General features: G+C 35.1%; 1 protein-coding gene across 5 annotated transcripts in view; it reads right to left on the bottom strand.

Annotated features, from left to right (window-relative positions):
- Positions 1 to 14,432, bottom strand: part of FAM227B (family with sequence similarity 227 member B) — a 160,665-nt gene extending 146,233 nt beyond the window's left edge. For 3 of the 5 annotated variants that reach the window (XM_054701350.1, XM_054701363.1, XM_037502459.1), the window contains exons 1-6: positions 14,138 to 14,334; positions 8,293 to 8,419; positions 6,833 to 6,886; positions 2,340 to 2,571; positions 1,595 to 1,662; positions 318 to 353 (exon numbers count right to left, since the gene is read on the bottom strand). In XM_054701350.1, coding sequence (XP_054557325.1) covers positions 318 to 353; positions 1,595 to 1,662; positions 2,340 to 2,571; positions 6,833 to 6,886; positions 8,293 to 8,340 — 438 coding nt within the window. In that variant the 5' untranslated portion in view covers positions 8,341 to 8,419; positions 14,138 to 14,334. The other 2 variants (XM_054701356.1, XM_054701361.1) reach the window with 2 other exon arrangements.

Below are 14,432 nucleotides of genomic sequence, written 5' to 3' on the forward strand. Positions count from 1 at the left end.
TGGGACCCTTGCCCACCGGCTGGGATCAAACCAGCGCTGCAGAGGCTGCGGACAGCTTCACAGCGCAGTGCTCAAAAGCCTGCGCCACCAGGGGAGGCCCTTTCAGAAATAACTTTGACATAACTCAAATGATGATGAATTTAGCTAGATTACACATACAGAAATGGGCTAGGAAGAAAGAGAAAACTTCTATACCTTTTCTAACTCTCCTGGGGCCTCTATCTATATTTTTAGCTGTATGATTATTATTGTAAATATTCTATTATCTCACATAATACTTTTGATATATAATCTTGTAGAACAGAAAATTTAAATACCTCTATATTCTTCTTTGTCATCATTTCATCTGAAAGCTGGAAAACATTTAAAATAAAAATTTTTAAATTTCAAATTCATAATAATAGAAACATGAAAGCTAATAAAAACTTTAAAAATAACTTTACCACTAAAACATATGCAATTGATAACATTTAAATCAATAAACTTTGCAAACATTAGCACAATTAAATGTCTACAAGGGAGTGGGTAAAGGATTCAATATCAAATTCAATATCAAATTTTGTTACAAATGTAAATTGGTGGCACCTTTCTAGAGAACAATTTATCAATATGTATCAAAACAGTAAGATTTTTTCACTTCTTTGGACATGTCCTTCCACTTCTGGAAATTTAGCTTAAGAAAATATTCATGGAGATGCACAATCTTTAGCTTCAAATATGTTCTCAGAATCGTAAACAATAGTGATAGCGAGAATGAACCCAATGTCCAATAAAAGGGTTATCACATTTTAGTTAATTTTTAAAATGATCTACAAAGAATATTTATAAAAATTCCATTAATTAATGAATTAGAAGAATATAACTTAATCAGAACTTTCTAATTTTTTTGAAAAATAAAAATTAAAATGACAAATAAGGAGGTAGATTTGACTGACCTGTAAATGGTAGAATTAGGATGCTTATTAAATTTTAAAAGATTTTTAATTGACAAAATAATTCTAAAGGTAATCAGAAAGAACTGTTAATTTTTTGAAAGAAAAAGGATTGATATGGCCATCTATACCAGTAAGTATAAGATGCTATAAATTATTAAATAACCAGAGAATGTACTATGTATATATTAAAACAAATCTTCAAATAACTTGTAACAATGTGAAAATCCCAACACTAATATTGACTGTAAAAAGAAAAATATGAGTCTCTCTCTCTATTTTTTTACTGATATATGTATTATTTTTTACATCATTGTTCCTGTCAGGTGTAATCACCATAGAATTTCCACCACTGAGTCACCCGTGAACCTTCACCATAGTCTCTTGTGCTCTTCTGTCCCCTGCTGAATGTCTCCATGTATCTTTTGCCCACTAGTTTTGTTTTTGTTTTGCTTTCTCCTGATGCCTAGTTCCCCTATATTTTTCTTATAAGTAAAACCATCTGATATTTTTCTTTTTCCATATTTTAAAAACACAGATATAGATAGATTATAACAAACGGGAAATTAAAAAAAAAACATTTTCAGTGCTTATCTACAGAATTACAGTGATTGTATTTTCACAGAAGAAACAATGAAGGAAGATGAAAATGGATACTCTACCATTATTTTCTTCTTCTTATGATATTTTGCTAGACGTGCCCTGTATCTTTGCAATTTTTCATAAGAACCTTTAAAAAGTGAGAATTCACAATATATAAATGTATATACACATTATTTAAAATACAAAAAAAATGATTACCTTAAAGAAATTATATATGAAACTATTCAATGAAATTAATATTTTCATAAACCCAACACTAGATACAAACCCTCTTAATTGAATGAATAATTATAACTACTACATTTTGTTTCTCTTTTGTTTTCAGTAAAGTCAGGTTCCAAGTAATACATCTTTAGTACCTACTCCCATATGTAAAGTTTTATGTCAATTCCTTTCCTACTGAACAAGTTCATGTTTTTCAAATTGTTCAGCCACTTACATTTGGTTGTATCAGGGTCGCCTTAAATTCAATCAAGTACAGTAATTTGGAGTATGGCCCTGTATAAGACTTGAACTCCAGATGGCCTAGGCTGGAGTCCAAGTTCTGATATTTAGATAGGGAGGAAAATGTGTGTATATAAAATTATTTTTCTTAATAGGAAGAAGGTATAGAAAGTTATAGAAAGAAACAAAATAATAAATAAATATTAATAATAAAATAAATAATAAAACAAAATAATAAATAATAAATAAAATAAATTCTTTTTAATATGTTAGATATCCTTACAATTTCATTCTTTTTGAGAATATGCACATGGAGACAGACACACTGTGACATTTTACTTATAAAAAATAAGGTTTTACTTGTCCTGTACATGATGTTGCTCCACTCCAATATTTTAGAGGCATGTTTTTTCAAGTGAAATGAACATTCATCTAATCTTGTCTCCATTATTGCGAATGCTTCATATTTTCGAGGGACATTTCCCCATAAATGTGTATAAATCGAAGCAAATGAACTATCTTCTTTTATTTTCTTCATAGTGTGTGAACATTCATCAATATCTCTAAGAGTAATTTTCCTTGGCCAATAATCCTGCAAAAAATGTGACAGATTACAACTTAAATCATTTTTAATAAACAAAGAGTTCAAAATCAATAAGCTAACTTGAGATTTTATTCCATTGTATTCTTTTTAATAAAACGTATTTTTAAAAAATGTGAAACAATCATAAGCTTTAGAAGTTTCTAGTAATTTACAAAAAGATCACAGAATAAGTTACATCACAGGATACAATTCCCAAAGACCAATAGCTTCTGATGTCTGGGAAACCTTTATTTCACCTTCACATTTGAATGATGATTTTGCAAGATAGAGTAGTCTTAGTTACCAGTTTTTATCATTTTGGATTATGAACATTTCATTCCACCCTTCTTGCCTGAGGGTGACTGAAGCAAAATTTGATGAAAACCTTATTTGGTTTCCTTTGTAAATTACTTTTTTTACTTTTGGCTGACTGTAACAGTTTGTCTTTGATTTTTGATAATTTTAATATGATGTGCCTTGATACAGGACATTTTGCATTTAAAAATTTGAGTGTTCTTTCTGCTTCCTGGACAGCCATGTTCACTTCAGGAAATTCTGGAATGTCTGCTATCCTCATGCTTCTTCTTCTAATTGAATTTTATATTTTTCACAGAGCCTTTTCAATTTTCCTAAATCTTGTTTTCTCTTTCTCCAGTTAAGTGAATTGTACATTTTAGTCTTCTATTTCTGCAATTCTGTCTTCTACCAGTTTATATTTAAGATTCTTTTTTAATGTTTGTTCTCATTTCAGTTAGAGTCTCTCTTCATGTTCTTTTAATATTTTCAGTCTTTTTGGTGAAGAACTCTTTTTGTTCCTGGTTCCTCTTTCCAGGAACTTAAATCTGCCTATCTGTCTTTGACAGATCTTCTAGTATCTAACTTAGCACATTTCATGTCATTGTTTGAAAGTCTTTGTTAGGTTCTTTATTCATGTATTTTTTTTTTTTTTTTTGTGGGCCCCTCCCCGACGCCAGGGAACAAACCAGCGCTACAGAGGCTGCAGGCAGCCTCGCAGCCCAGTGCTCAACCGCTGTGCCACCAGGGGAGGCCCTCATGTATTTTTTATATAAGTGTCTTGAACTCCTAATCTTCTTCTACCTTCTTTTCATCTCGTTTTCAGATATTCCTTGGGTCCTTGTTATGTATGTTGCCTTATTTTTACCTGTTTTTGCAGTTGGGGCACTGCAGGATTAGTTTTGTTTTTTTTCTCTTCTTGGTTTACCTTTTGTGGGAGGTGGATCAGGAGGAGAGGCTGGTTCTTAAATACTCAGCCTCAGTCTTCCTGAAGGGTGAGAGCAGCTGTAGCTTGGTAGAGCACCTCTCTTTGCTTCCTGTCCTTTCTCCCCAAAGTCAATCTGTTCAGCACTTCAGTTATCCTCACTTCCCATGCTGCCTTCTTGCTGCTCTGTTCTGTGGCAGGTAATATGCCACAAAATTTGAGTGTCCTAAAGAGGGGGCTAGATATAGTCCATAGGGCTCATGTTCCTGGACTCAGACAGGGCTTGACCCTGGAAGGCAGGGGTCATGCAATATGGGCTGTTAGTCCCATGCTGTGTGGCAATGGCCATTGCCAGAGCCATCACTGCAGTCACTGTACATGAGGTAATCTGGCTGTAAGAGCTACAACTCAACCATTTGATTCTTTTCATGGGATTTATGAGATCTCTCATTCCCACAAGTTCCTCCCCCTGCCATTGGACCTAAAAACTGAATCCAGCATGGTTCCGCCTGAGGTCTCTTTGTTCTTTTCTGCTGGGGATGGGGAGTAGGAGCAATTTTTCCTTGCCCACACTGGCCATGAAACTCCAGTGACCCATGTCATTCCCACAACTAAACCTTTCTGTATTCCCTTTCTGAAAAGTCCCTCTGGGGAAATTCACCACATCCTGGGGAGTCATGGATAGTTATGTCCCTGCATGTTTTGAGAACCAGGATATTACTTTCCTGACCATTGTCTCTTTCACCTCTAAAGCCACCAACCTTAGTTCAAATCCTCCATGGGGATGTTGTCAGGTAACTTCTGAATTGTCCTTTAAGCAATTTTTTTTTTTATTTATACAAGAACTGGGGTATAGGCTAGATGTGCAGGAGGGTGAGAAGATTCACCAGAGACAGAGCAGGGAACAGAACAGGCAGACTGACTGAAATACACTGCTGAGGGGAGCAGCTGGTGAGACAGGAGAGGTCTGCTGCGCCATGTGGGCATCTCTGTGGCCTGCGGGGATCAAACTGGCACTGCAGAGGCTATGGACAGCTTCATAGCACTGTGCTCAACCACCTGTGCCACCAGGGAGGTCCAGCAATTTTTTTTTTATATTGTGTTTAGCTTTAGAAGATGGTCTAAAGCTCTCTATCTTGCCCTAAAAGTAGTTCAAAATATTTGGCTCTGCTACAGTGACTGAAATAAACTTTTATAAACTAGGAATGTTTTTGTTTTCTATTTGTTCCTAAAAGGAACTCAGTTCCTAGGAATGTTTTTGTTTTCTGTTTGTTTCTAAAAGGAACTCAGTCCTTTTCCAAAATATTTTTAGAACATATTTAAATAAATGTAAGAATAGAAAATAATTGTTTAAAAATAGATATTTTGGAACTTTATTGTCAATAGTTTAGTCATAACAAATACTATTTAAACATAAATATGTGCAAGTCATTTAAACTCCAATCTACTCAAAATATGTCCACTTGTCATTAGAAAAGGAAAACTCCTTTTCTTTCTCTCTCTTCCACACTAACATCTTTATTCTAATCTCGACATTCCTCAATACAAAACAAACCTGACCTTCAGGTTCTCACAAGTGTGTGAACCCAAGTGAAAACTCACAACAAGCCCAATAGCTCTAAATTCTGTAGGAAATACAACTGCTACACACAACACTGAAAACTGGAGTTTTCAACAATAAAACATTTTTGAACATTTCATTCTGATTTAGTAATCAAGGACTTCCTCTACAAATTACTTGTCAGTCTAAGCTATAGTGCATGAATAATTGAGCTAAGTAGCATAATTGTCATATATTCTTTTTTTAAGATTTATTTATTTACACAAGGACTGGGGTACACTTAGAGGCGCAGGAGGGTAAGAGAATTCACCAGAGACAGAGCTGGGAGCAGAACAGGAAGACGGACCAAAGACACTGCTGAGGGGAGCAGCAGGCGTGGCTGGAGAGGTCTGCTGCGCCATGTGGGATTCTCCCTGGCCGGCCAGGATCGAACCCATGCTGAAGAGGCTGAGGACAGCTTCATAGCGTGGCACTCAACCCGCTCACTGGGGAGGTCCTGTCATATATTCTTGAAAGTGTAAATAGGTAAGACAAAAATAATATATTACCAAAATTATATAGAAATGTCCTCTGATAGTTGTAGCGGCAGGAATGGACACAGTGCAGGTTTTTTTTTTTTTTTTTAAAGATTTATTTATTTATTTATACAAGCACTGGGTACAGTCAGAAGAATGGGAGGGTGAGAGAATTCACCAGAGCCAGAGCGGGGAGCAGAGCAGGCAGAAGGACCGAAGTACACTGCTGAGGGGAGCAGCGGGCGGCAGGAGAGGTCTGCGCACCATGCGGGACCCTCTTCCGGTGTCCGGGGAGCAGCCAGGGATCGAACTGGCGCTGCAGAGGCTGCGTGCAGCTTCGCAACCCAGCGCTCAACCTCTGCGCCACCGGGGAGGCCCACAGTGCAGGTTTCCTGTGATTCAAGCAGACAGGTGAAGGAGGAATCCTGGAGCCCTCAGTGGCTTTTCAGGCTTTTATTGGAATTTTCCAGGTACACGGCAGGCAGAGGCACCAGGGGCGGGAAGCTGGACTCTCTGGTGGTCTCTGCCTCTCTTTTGCTTTCTCTTTCGCTCTTGTTCTCTCTGCTTCTCTGCTCTCTGCAATACTGCGTCCCCATGACACCGCCCTTATAAGCCCAGTCTTAGCCCAGGTGTACCTACTTACGCATGCCACACCCTACTCTATGTGCCCGCCATCAGGCATGCATTCAGGACCACAAGGCTCCATCATCAATCCTAATGGCGGGAGGGCAGAAAACCCTGAAAATCACTTACCCTACAATAGTGAAACCCTTTTTTAAAGTGAGAAAGGGAACAGAACATTGACAAGAGGAATGATAACAAAATAAGTTTACTGAAAGAAACATTTATAGACATTTTCCACATTCAGATGTATTTTTGACTTTCTATTTTGAAAGACTATTTCTAATATTTCATATCTCCATAACAGATATTTTAAAAGATATATTTGTACATAACATAGGATGCATTACTCACCAAATTTTGAAACTTTAAGAATTCTTCAATGTTTTTTGGAGGCCTTTGCATTTTCTAATGAAGTAAAATCAATATTGCTAATTAACATGAATTCATATTATCTATGATGCTTATATATAATTTTCTTAACTAAGTTATAATACTGGACTTAAATTACAATTTTTAAAATCATAAGACATTGTGAAATATTCATTTTGTTAAAGTCCCTGAACTTTCAAGAGGGATAGAGATCAACATTTAATTCAGAAACTCCAAACCATATTCTGCAAAAAGATTTCCTTTTATACACCACTCTCAGAGAAAAACTCCACGTGGATTCAGCTCAATATCTTCATTTCAAATTTCTACAAGAGTTCCAAGACACATTGGCCTATTTTTCATGGTATCTTGTCCAGAGTCCAAAATGTATTAACATGCAACTCTTGCTGATATAGTATTTAAAAAGTCACACTAATAACAGGGAAAAGTAATTAAAATATTTTGACTTTGCAGTACAATAAGAAATAATCTCATAGTAGTTTCTGTATTAATATCGTTCTTAATATTTTATTATTTTCTTCTTAATATTAATGATTTCTTATTAATATTATTTAAAATACATGATAAACAAGTAAATATATAATGCATATACAATAATAAAAATAAAGGGTATATTTTAAAAAGTAAGTGTTCAAAAGCAAAAATGCATAAGGGTATCATGGAAATTTTGTGGAAAACAGGGGACTCTAGGCTTAGACTGAGAAGGCTGAGAAATAAGAGAACTGATGTGTACTGGATGCTTAGAGACAGAAAAATGTTAAGGATATAATAACTTCAGGGATAATGACTATAGCAATTTGGTTAGAAGGAGGCTATAAGTATATTTTTAAATGCACAGAACATAAAAGAATGTAATTAAAACAATTTAAATGTTGGCTTTTTCTTGTAATGACTTCTACTACTAAACACTAAAGATAATATCCACCCTTCAATTACAGGAAATTAGAAAAATTAATTAAGGAAACATTGAAAATAAACAGATCAATAACTTATGAGTTCTAGGTAATTTCAATATAAAATTTCAAAGTTTTCTAAGGAGGTAAGGCATAAATTAAACAGACTTCTGACCTTGGTAGGATGGATGTAGAAGGATGCAAAACACCTATGTTCCAATGGGAACAAAAAGAAAAACCTGAGCAAAATAAAAACCTTTTCTATGGGATTACTGAAGAGCAATGGATGTCAGTGAAACAATACTGGCAACATACTTTTTTGACAATGCAGAGTCCCTTGCTTAAATTTAGGAATTATCAAATGGTAACATCAGATGATTAAATCAAATGTAGGGTTCTACTATTCTGAAGCCTGGTGGAGTTGCACAAGTTGCAAACCCAAAGACCTGCCCTACCTGGAACTCTTGATGACTTGAAATCTATGAAACAGGACATTTATGGGAGACAAAGCTGTGGCATTTTCCTTACCTGACTGTAAGTCATGTGAGGACATTCAGAGACGAATGGGTCCGCCATGGTGTAGTAACTTGACAGAGCTGAAGAGAAACCAGCTGGGCCTTAGGCATCCACATAAACTGGGAGAGCAAACTGGAGTCTGAAAATGCCAAAACAAATGACTCAGTCAAATAATCCCTATCCCTGCTCCCACACCTCACTTCTGAATTTTGTCAAAAAAAGCAGCAGTGGAAGAACTGGAAAAACAGAAAACTCATAAAGGCCAATGCATTCTTATAGTACATGGGTTCCAGAGTCCTGGTAGAGTTGAAGCCAAAGGTAAAACAAAAATGCCTAAACTTCAATCCAGATTTACCCAACCCAGTATGGACAAGATATAAGAGGTGGCTAACAAGGAAGATTTTGGAGGTTAGGTTAGTCACAGGTGAACTCAATCTAATTAAAGCTACAGGTTACTCTAAAATTCAATCCAGGTCTAGGAGGATTCTAAAAGACCAAACTCCCACTTTAAATGCCAAGCTGAGAAAAAGACTTGTACATTCTGAAAACAAAATAAAACTAAACCTCAGCATCCATGATTTTCCCATATCTAATACAAAATAGTATAAATAGGAAGACATACAACAAAGAAGGAAAACGGGACCCATAATCAAGAGAGAACGGTCAATACAAACTTAGAACTCAGTTATAGAATGCAGTTATAATGAACAAAATCTCTTAAACAACTATCATAAATATGTTAAAGATTTTACAACACAGGTTGGCTAATAGGACATGAAGAGGTTGGATATTTCAATAGAAATGGAAATACCCAAAACATAACAAATTGGAAATCTAGAACGATGTATACACTATCATAACAAAATTAGCATATCTATATTAATATCAACATTGACTTGCAAACAAGGATGATTACCAGACACGAATATGGCTATTTCATGCTGATAAAAAGGTAAATGAATTAAGAAGACATATCTATCCTAAATATATTTGTATCTAATAGCAGAGTTTTAAAATAATTGTAGCAGAAATTAATAAAGCTGAAGGGAAATACAGCAAAATCACAATTATAATTGGAGAAACTAACAAATTTCTGTATATACAATGCATATAACAAACATACAAACACAAATAAGAGAGACTAAAGATATGAACATCATTATCATGCAACTTAACCTAAATGACATTTACATAACAACTATACTCCACAACTGCAGAGTGAATACACAATCTTTTAAAGTAATGTAGTGGAACATTCATGAAAATGGACATCTGCAGTCCATAAGACAAATCTCAAAAATTTTGAATAAGAAATCATTCAGAGTATGCTCTCTAATCACAATAGAACTAAAACAGAAAACCTGAACAAAAGATACCTAGAAAATCTTTAATGATAATCTTTATGCACAAATTTAAAAATTCTATGTAATGGATCACTGAAAACTGATTTTTATTCATAATAATAACTTTGAGACACATTATTCACAAAACACTTGGTGCATAAATACTTTACATTTCAGTATTTTTACTCAACCCTAGTATTCTCAAAAAAAATTCAGGGTCATCCCATGAAACAAATCCTTACTCTTTAAATTTATATTTGTTTTCCATAGTAGAGGTCTCACAATCATCAAGATTTGTAGTCAAAATTATCTAGATATTTCCTTCTCCTTCCTTATCTTCTATATCCATTACATCACTATGATTCCTTTTAAGAAATCTCTTATTATGTATTCCTTTATAGTACCAACATTAATATAATGATCAGTGATGAATTTTATTCTAAGTGATAAGTGTAATTTTATTTCTTAATTTTTTTATTAAAGTAAAACATATAGTAAATTGCAAAATACCTATAAGTATATGGACTGATAACTTTATACAAATATATATAACCATATAACCAATGCATAAATCAATGTATATAATGTATATAATCAATGTATATAATGTATAAAATCAATGTATATAAATCAAGATATAGATACAGTCAATAACCAGAGTAACCTCTTCCTCTTTTCCATCATTCATTCACTCTTTGCCTTTGAAATGTCAGATGCCTCCCTGACTTCTACCACTCTATCATTGAGCTTCAATATGGATCCTTTCCTCTAGCTTCCCTCTACTTGACATTGTGTCTATAAGATTTACCTATATTTACCTATGTTGTATCACATAGGAGGACTTCAAGGTTTTTCATTGTTACATAATATTCTATTTTATAACATATACCAAATTGTATTTATCTATTCCACTTTTGATGGATACTTGAGTGATTTCCTGTTTGTATGTTATTACAAATCGAACTAGTATGAACATTATCGTTAATGTCTTTTGGTATACTTGATACATAACCAAGAGTGGGACTGCTCTGTCAGCTTTAGTAGATACTATCAAATAGCTTTTTAAATGTTGGTACCTATTTTCACTCCTAACAGAAGTGTGCAAAACTTTCATTTATTTTACATTCTTACTAAAGAATATTCTTTAGTACTAGTGTATATTCAGCATTGTCAATCCTTAAAAATTCAGCAGTTCAGGGGGGTTATATAGTGGTATATAGTGGTATCTTGTGATTCTAATTTGCATTGATATTGTACAACTTTTCACATGCTTGCTGGCAATTTAAATAACTTCTTTTGTAAAGCAAATTCTCAAATCATTTGCTCATTTTCTATTACCATGTTAGTATTTTGCAATGATTCACAGAGTTTTCCTGACAGACAGATACACAGATCTCATATATATGCATATACATAAAATTTTGTCAGCTAGGACAAAATGCTGTGCACTGTTTTAGTGTTTTATTTTACTATGGTGCTTTTAACTTTAATGGAGATTCTTAGAGAAATATGATAAGACACTGCATCCCTGAAACCAAAACAACATTATTTAAGGTAATAAAAAAATAAGATTAAAACACAAATATAATATTCAATAGACAATTTGTGGGGAGAAAACCTGATGAAAATCTTTGGAAACTAGAATAAAAATGTTTAAGAAAAAAGGAATCAAAGGAAAAAGAATAGGATCCGAGCATTTCAGTAACATGATTTTCAACCTTGAAATTTTAATATAGACACACGATCAATTATATTTGTGGCCTTTTTCAGATCTGCAAGACAGTAAAAACTACCACCATTTCTCCCTGGATTAGTTTCATACTGCTACTATAACAAATTACCACAAACTTACTGGCTTAAAATGACATAAATTTATTATGTTATTGTTTTGGAGGAACAAAGTCTGAAAATGGTTTTAAATGCTCCCGTAGGCTCTTGGGGAGAATCTGCTTCCTAGCTTTTTCCAGGTTCTTGCAGTCATCTAACTCTTTCCTCCAACTTCAAAGCCAACACTATAGCATCTGCTTCTCTCCCTGATCTCTTTTTCTAAGGACCCTTGGGATATGCCAGGTCTACCCAGATAATTCAAGTAATTCCCCAATTTTAAGTTCCTTAACTTAACCACATAGGCATAGTTCTTTTTGCAACATATGATAACATCTACATAGGTTTTGGAGATTAGGATACTGTCATATTTAGGGGGAGGGGTAATTATTCTGTCTACCACATTCCCCTTTACCTTTTCTAGGAAGGTAATAGAGGATACATTTCATAAAAACAAAGAATTAAGCAATGAAAAAAGGAAACAAAGGATCCAACACAGGAGAGCAGTATTGGATTGTTAAATGCAACCAATACTGAATGAACTAAAGGTTGTCATGGTCTAGAAGGAATATCTGGAAGGAAAAAGAAAAATAACCTCTAGATGAATTGGCTGGTGATACTTTCTCACTTTGGCCAATTGTTTGAGGACAGATTACTAATAAGTGATAAAAATATGGCAATTATTAACACAAAGGCAAGTAAAAGGTTGGATTAAAAGTTAACATGATCACACAGTATGCTATATGTCTTAGGGTTGAATACTATTTACAAATGTTTCTTTAAACCAATGAGATATTACTATTTTGAGAGATGAGGTTCTAAGAAGAGTGTAGGGGGTTGGGGAGAAGGAATGTTCATACATTTTGGGGTGGTGTTATAAAAGAGCTCATTATGCCTTCAAAAAGAAACTCAATAGTTACAGTCTGAAATTGCAAAATCAAGGAATTGCAGTATATGCATATAGTAAATTTTGACATATAAAGCAAATAACAGAATATTTTAAAAAGTTAAAGAATTTGGAGAAAATAATCAAGAAAAGCTAGGAGGGATTGGGGTCCACAGGGTTTTGATTAAAAAACTTAGAATATGGCAAAATCATTATTGTTTGCCAAACATGTATATCTCTCTACTTTTCCCAGACTTTCTTGCAGTTACAGTGGTAAAATTGGGACCAAACTCTGGCCAGTAAAATGTGGGCACAGAGATATATGCCATTTTTAAGACTAACCTCTGAAAGCTTGGGTGGTTCACCATGTTTTTTTCTTGTCAGATAAACTGTGGACTCCCAAGTCTTAAAGAACAACAGAACCACTGAAAATAAAAAGAAATCTACATTCTTGAGTCTAACCTTTCATCTGACTAGTAACATCCACAATGGATTTCTTGTGAGAAATAATAGGTAATCATATTAAGCCCCTGAAACTTTGGGGTTTTCTGTGATGGCAGTGCATTGGTTTAAAAGAAAAGAAAGGCCACAAATTCTTTGACAATATTTTGAGAAGTGGCATTATGTCTTCTCTCCTAAAATCTGAACTGAAAGAATGTGAGAGAAGTGTTACTTTTTAAGACTAGATCAGAAAAGGATGGAGTTTCTGCCATTTTTATTGCAACATTTGTCTTAGCCTAGGCTAAGAAGTCTGATTACCCTGCTGTCACACTGTGTAGAAGCCTAGGCTACATGAAGAAGTCACACATCAGAGGGTCTATTACCGTTTGTAATCTCCCCAGCTGAATTATCAGAAAAAAGCTGTGCCTCCATGCCTTACTGAACAATGTTAATTTGAATGAAAGCAGTTAAAGTAGAGAAAGGTTGTGAATTACTTATTCTTGACTTGGAGACTTTGCTACTAATTTTCCTACCGAGAACTCTCATTTTTCCTCCTAAGTGACTTTCAAACTTTTCAAAATGTACCACCACTAAGATATGCATTTTATAAGTATGACCTCACTTTACACACACACACTCCACAAAGTAATACTTAATTTTACCAATTGTCATGCAATGATATTGTCACCCTCTATTACTTCATTCTTTTTAAAGATTGCACTTCTGACTAAATAGCTTTCCTTGCTTACAAATGGGACCTCCATCAATGGATCACATAATTCCCTTGAAAATCTCTGAACTATAAATAATCATTCTCCTCACTCAAGTCCAACCAACAAGACTCCATTGACCACTCCATTCTGAGCTCTTTTGTAATTCCTATCGCTTATTTATTAATCATATTATATTTTTTTTTACTCTCCGTTACTTGATATAGTAAACTCCTCTAGGACAAAATCCTGTCCTATATCTCCCACTTGCTAAACTCATAGTCCTTAAATACGTTGCTTAATATTTGGCCTTTATGTTTCTCAATCTCAGAGTTATAACATGCACTCATTTGGGTTTAGAGTTTCTTTTGGCTTCATCAAGGGAAAATATAGTTTAGTAATTTCTTCACATATTATGCCTGATTTCAAACTGGAAAAACGCACAAATTAGTACCAAGTCTATCTAGCTATGTAGCTTTCAAGCATACCAAATTATCAAGATAAACAATTTTTCTAACAGCTTTCCTGATTCTCAGCGCACTATCTTGACACAGCCACAAAAGAGTAACAGAACCAAGTTCTCACTATTAAAATATTTGGGGCCTGGTAAAATGAAAACGTGTTCTGTAAGCTTTGAATGTTTCAAAACTCACTGGAACTACACCTTGAGGTAGTTTCGAGAACCACCTGTTCCAGGCCGGTCTTAGGTGGGCAGCCCTCGTAGGGAGGGGCGAGCAGGCGGGGTGTGTGTGTGGGGGGTGCTGAGTCCCTCAACTGCGGCTCCTCAGCCTCGCCTCTCCCGCGCAGGGGGACCCCGCCGTCAGCCACCAAAGCAGAGCACAATCTTCGAGCCTCACCCCGCCTCACGGCTCCCGCGTAGTTACCGACGCCCGGAGGCCTGCGCGGCGCCCGGTGTTAGCAACGGTCCTAGCAACGCCGGGCTCCGCC

The sequence above is a fragment of the Talpa occidentalis genome, unplaced genomic scaffold (assembly GCF_014898055.3).
Source record: "Talpa occidentalis isolate TD23 unplaced genomic scaffold, MPIMG_talOcc4v2.1 talOcc4.11, whole genome shotgun sequence".
Classification (NCBI taxonomy): Eukaryota; Metazoa; Chordata; class Mammalia; order Eulipotyphla; family Talpidae; genus Talpa; species Talpa occidentalis.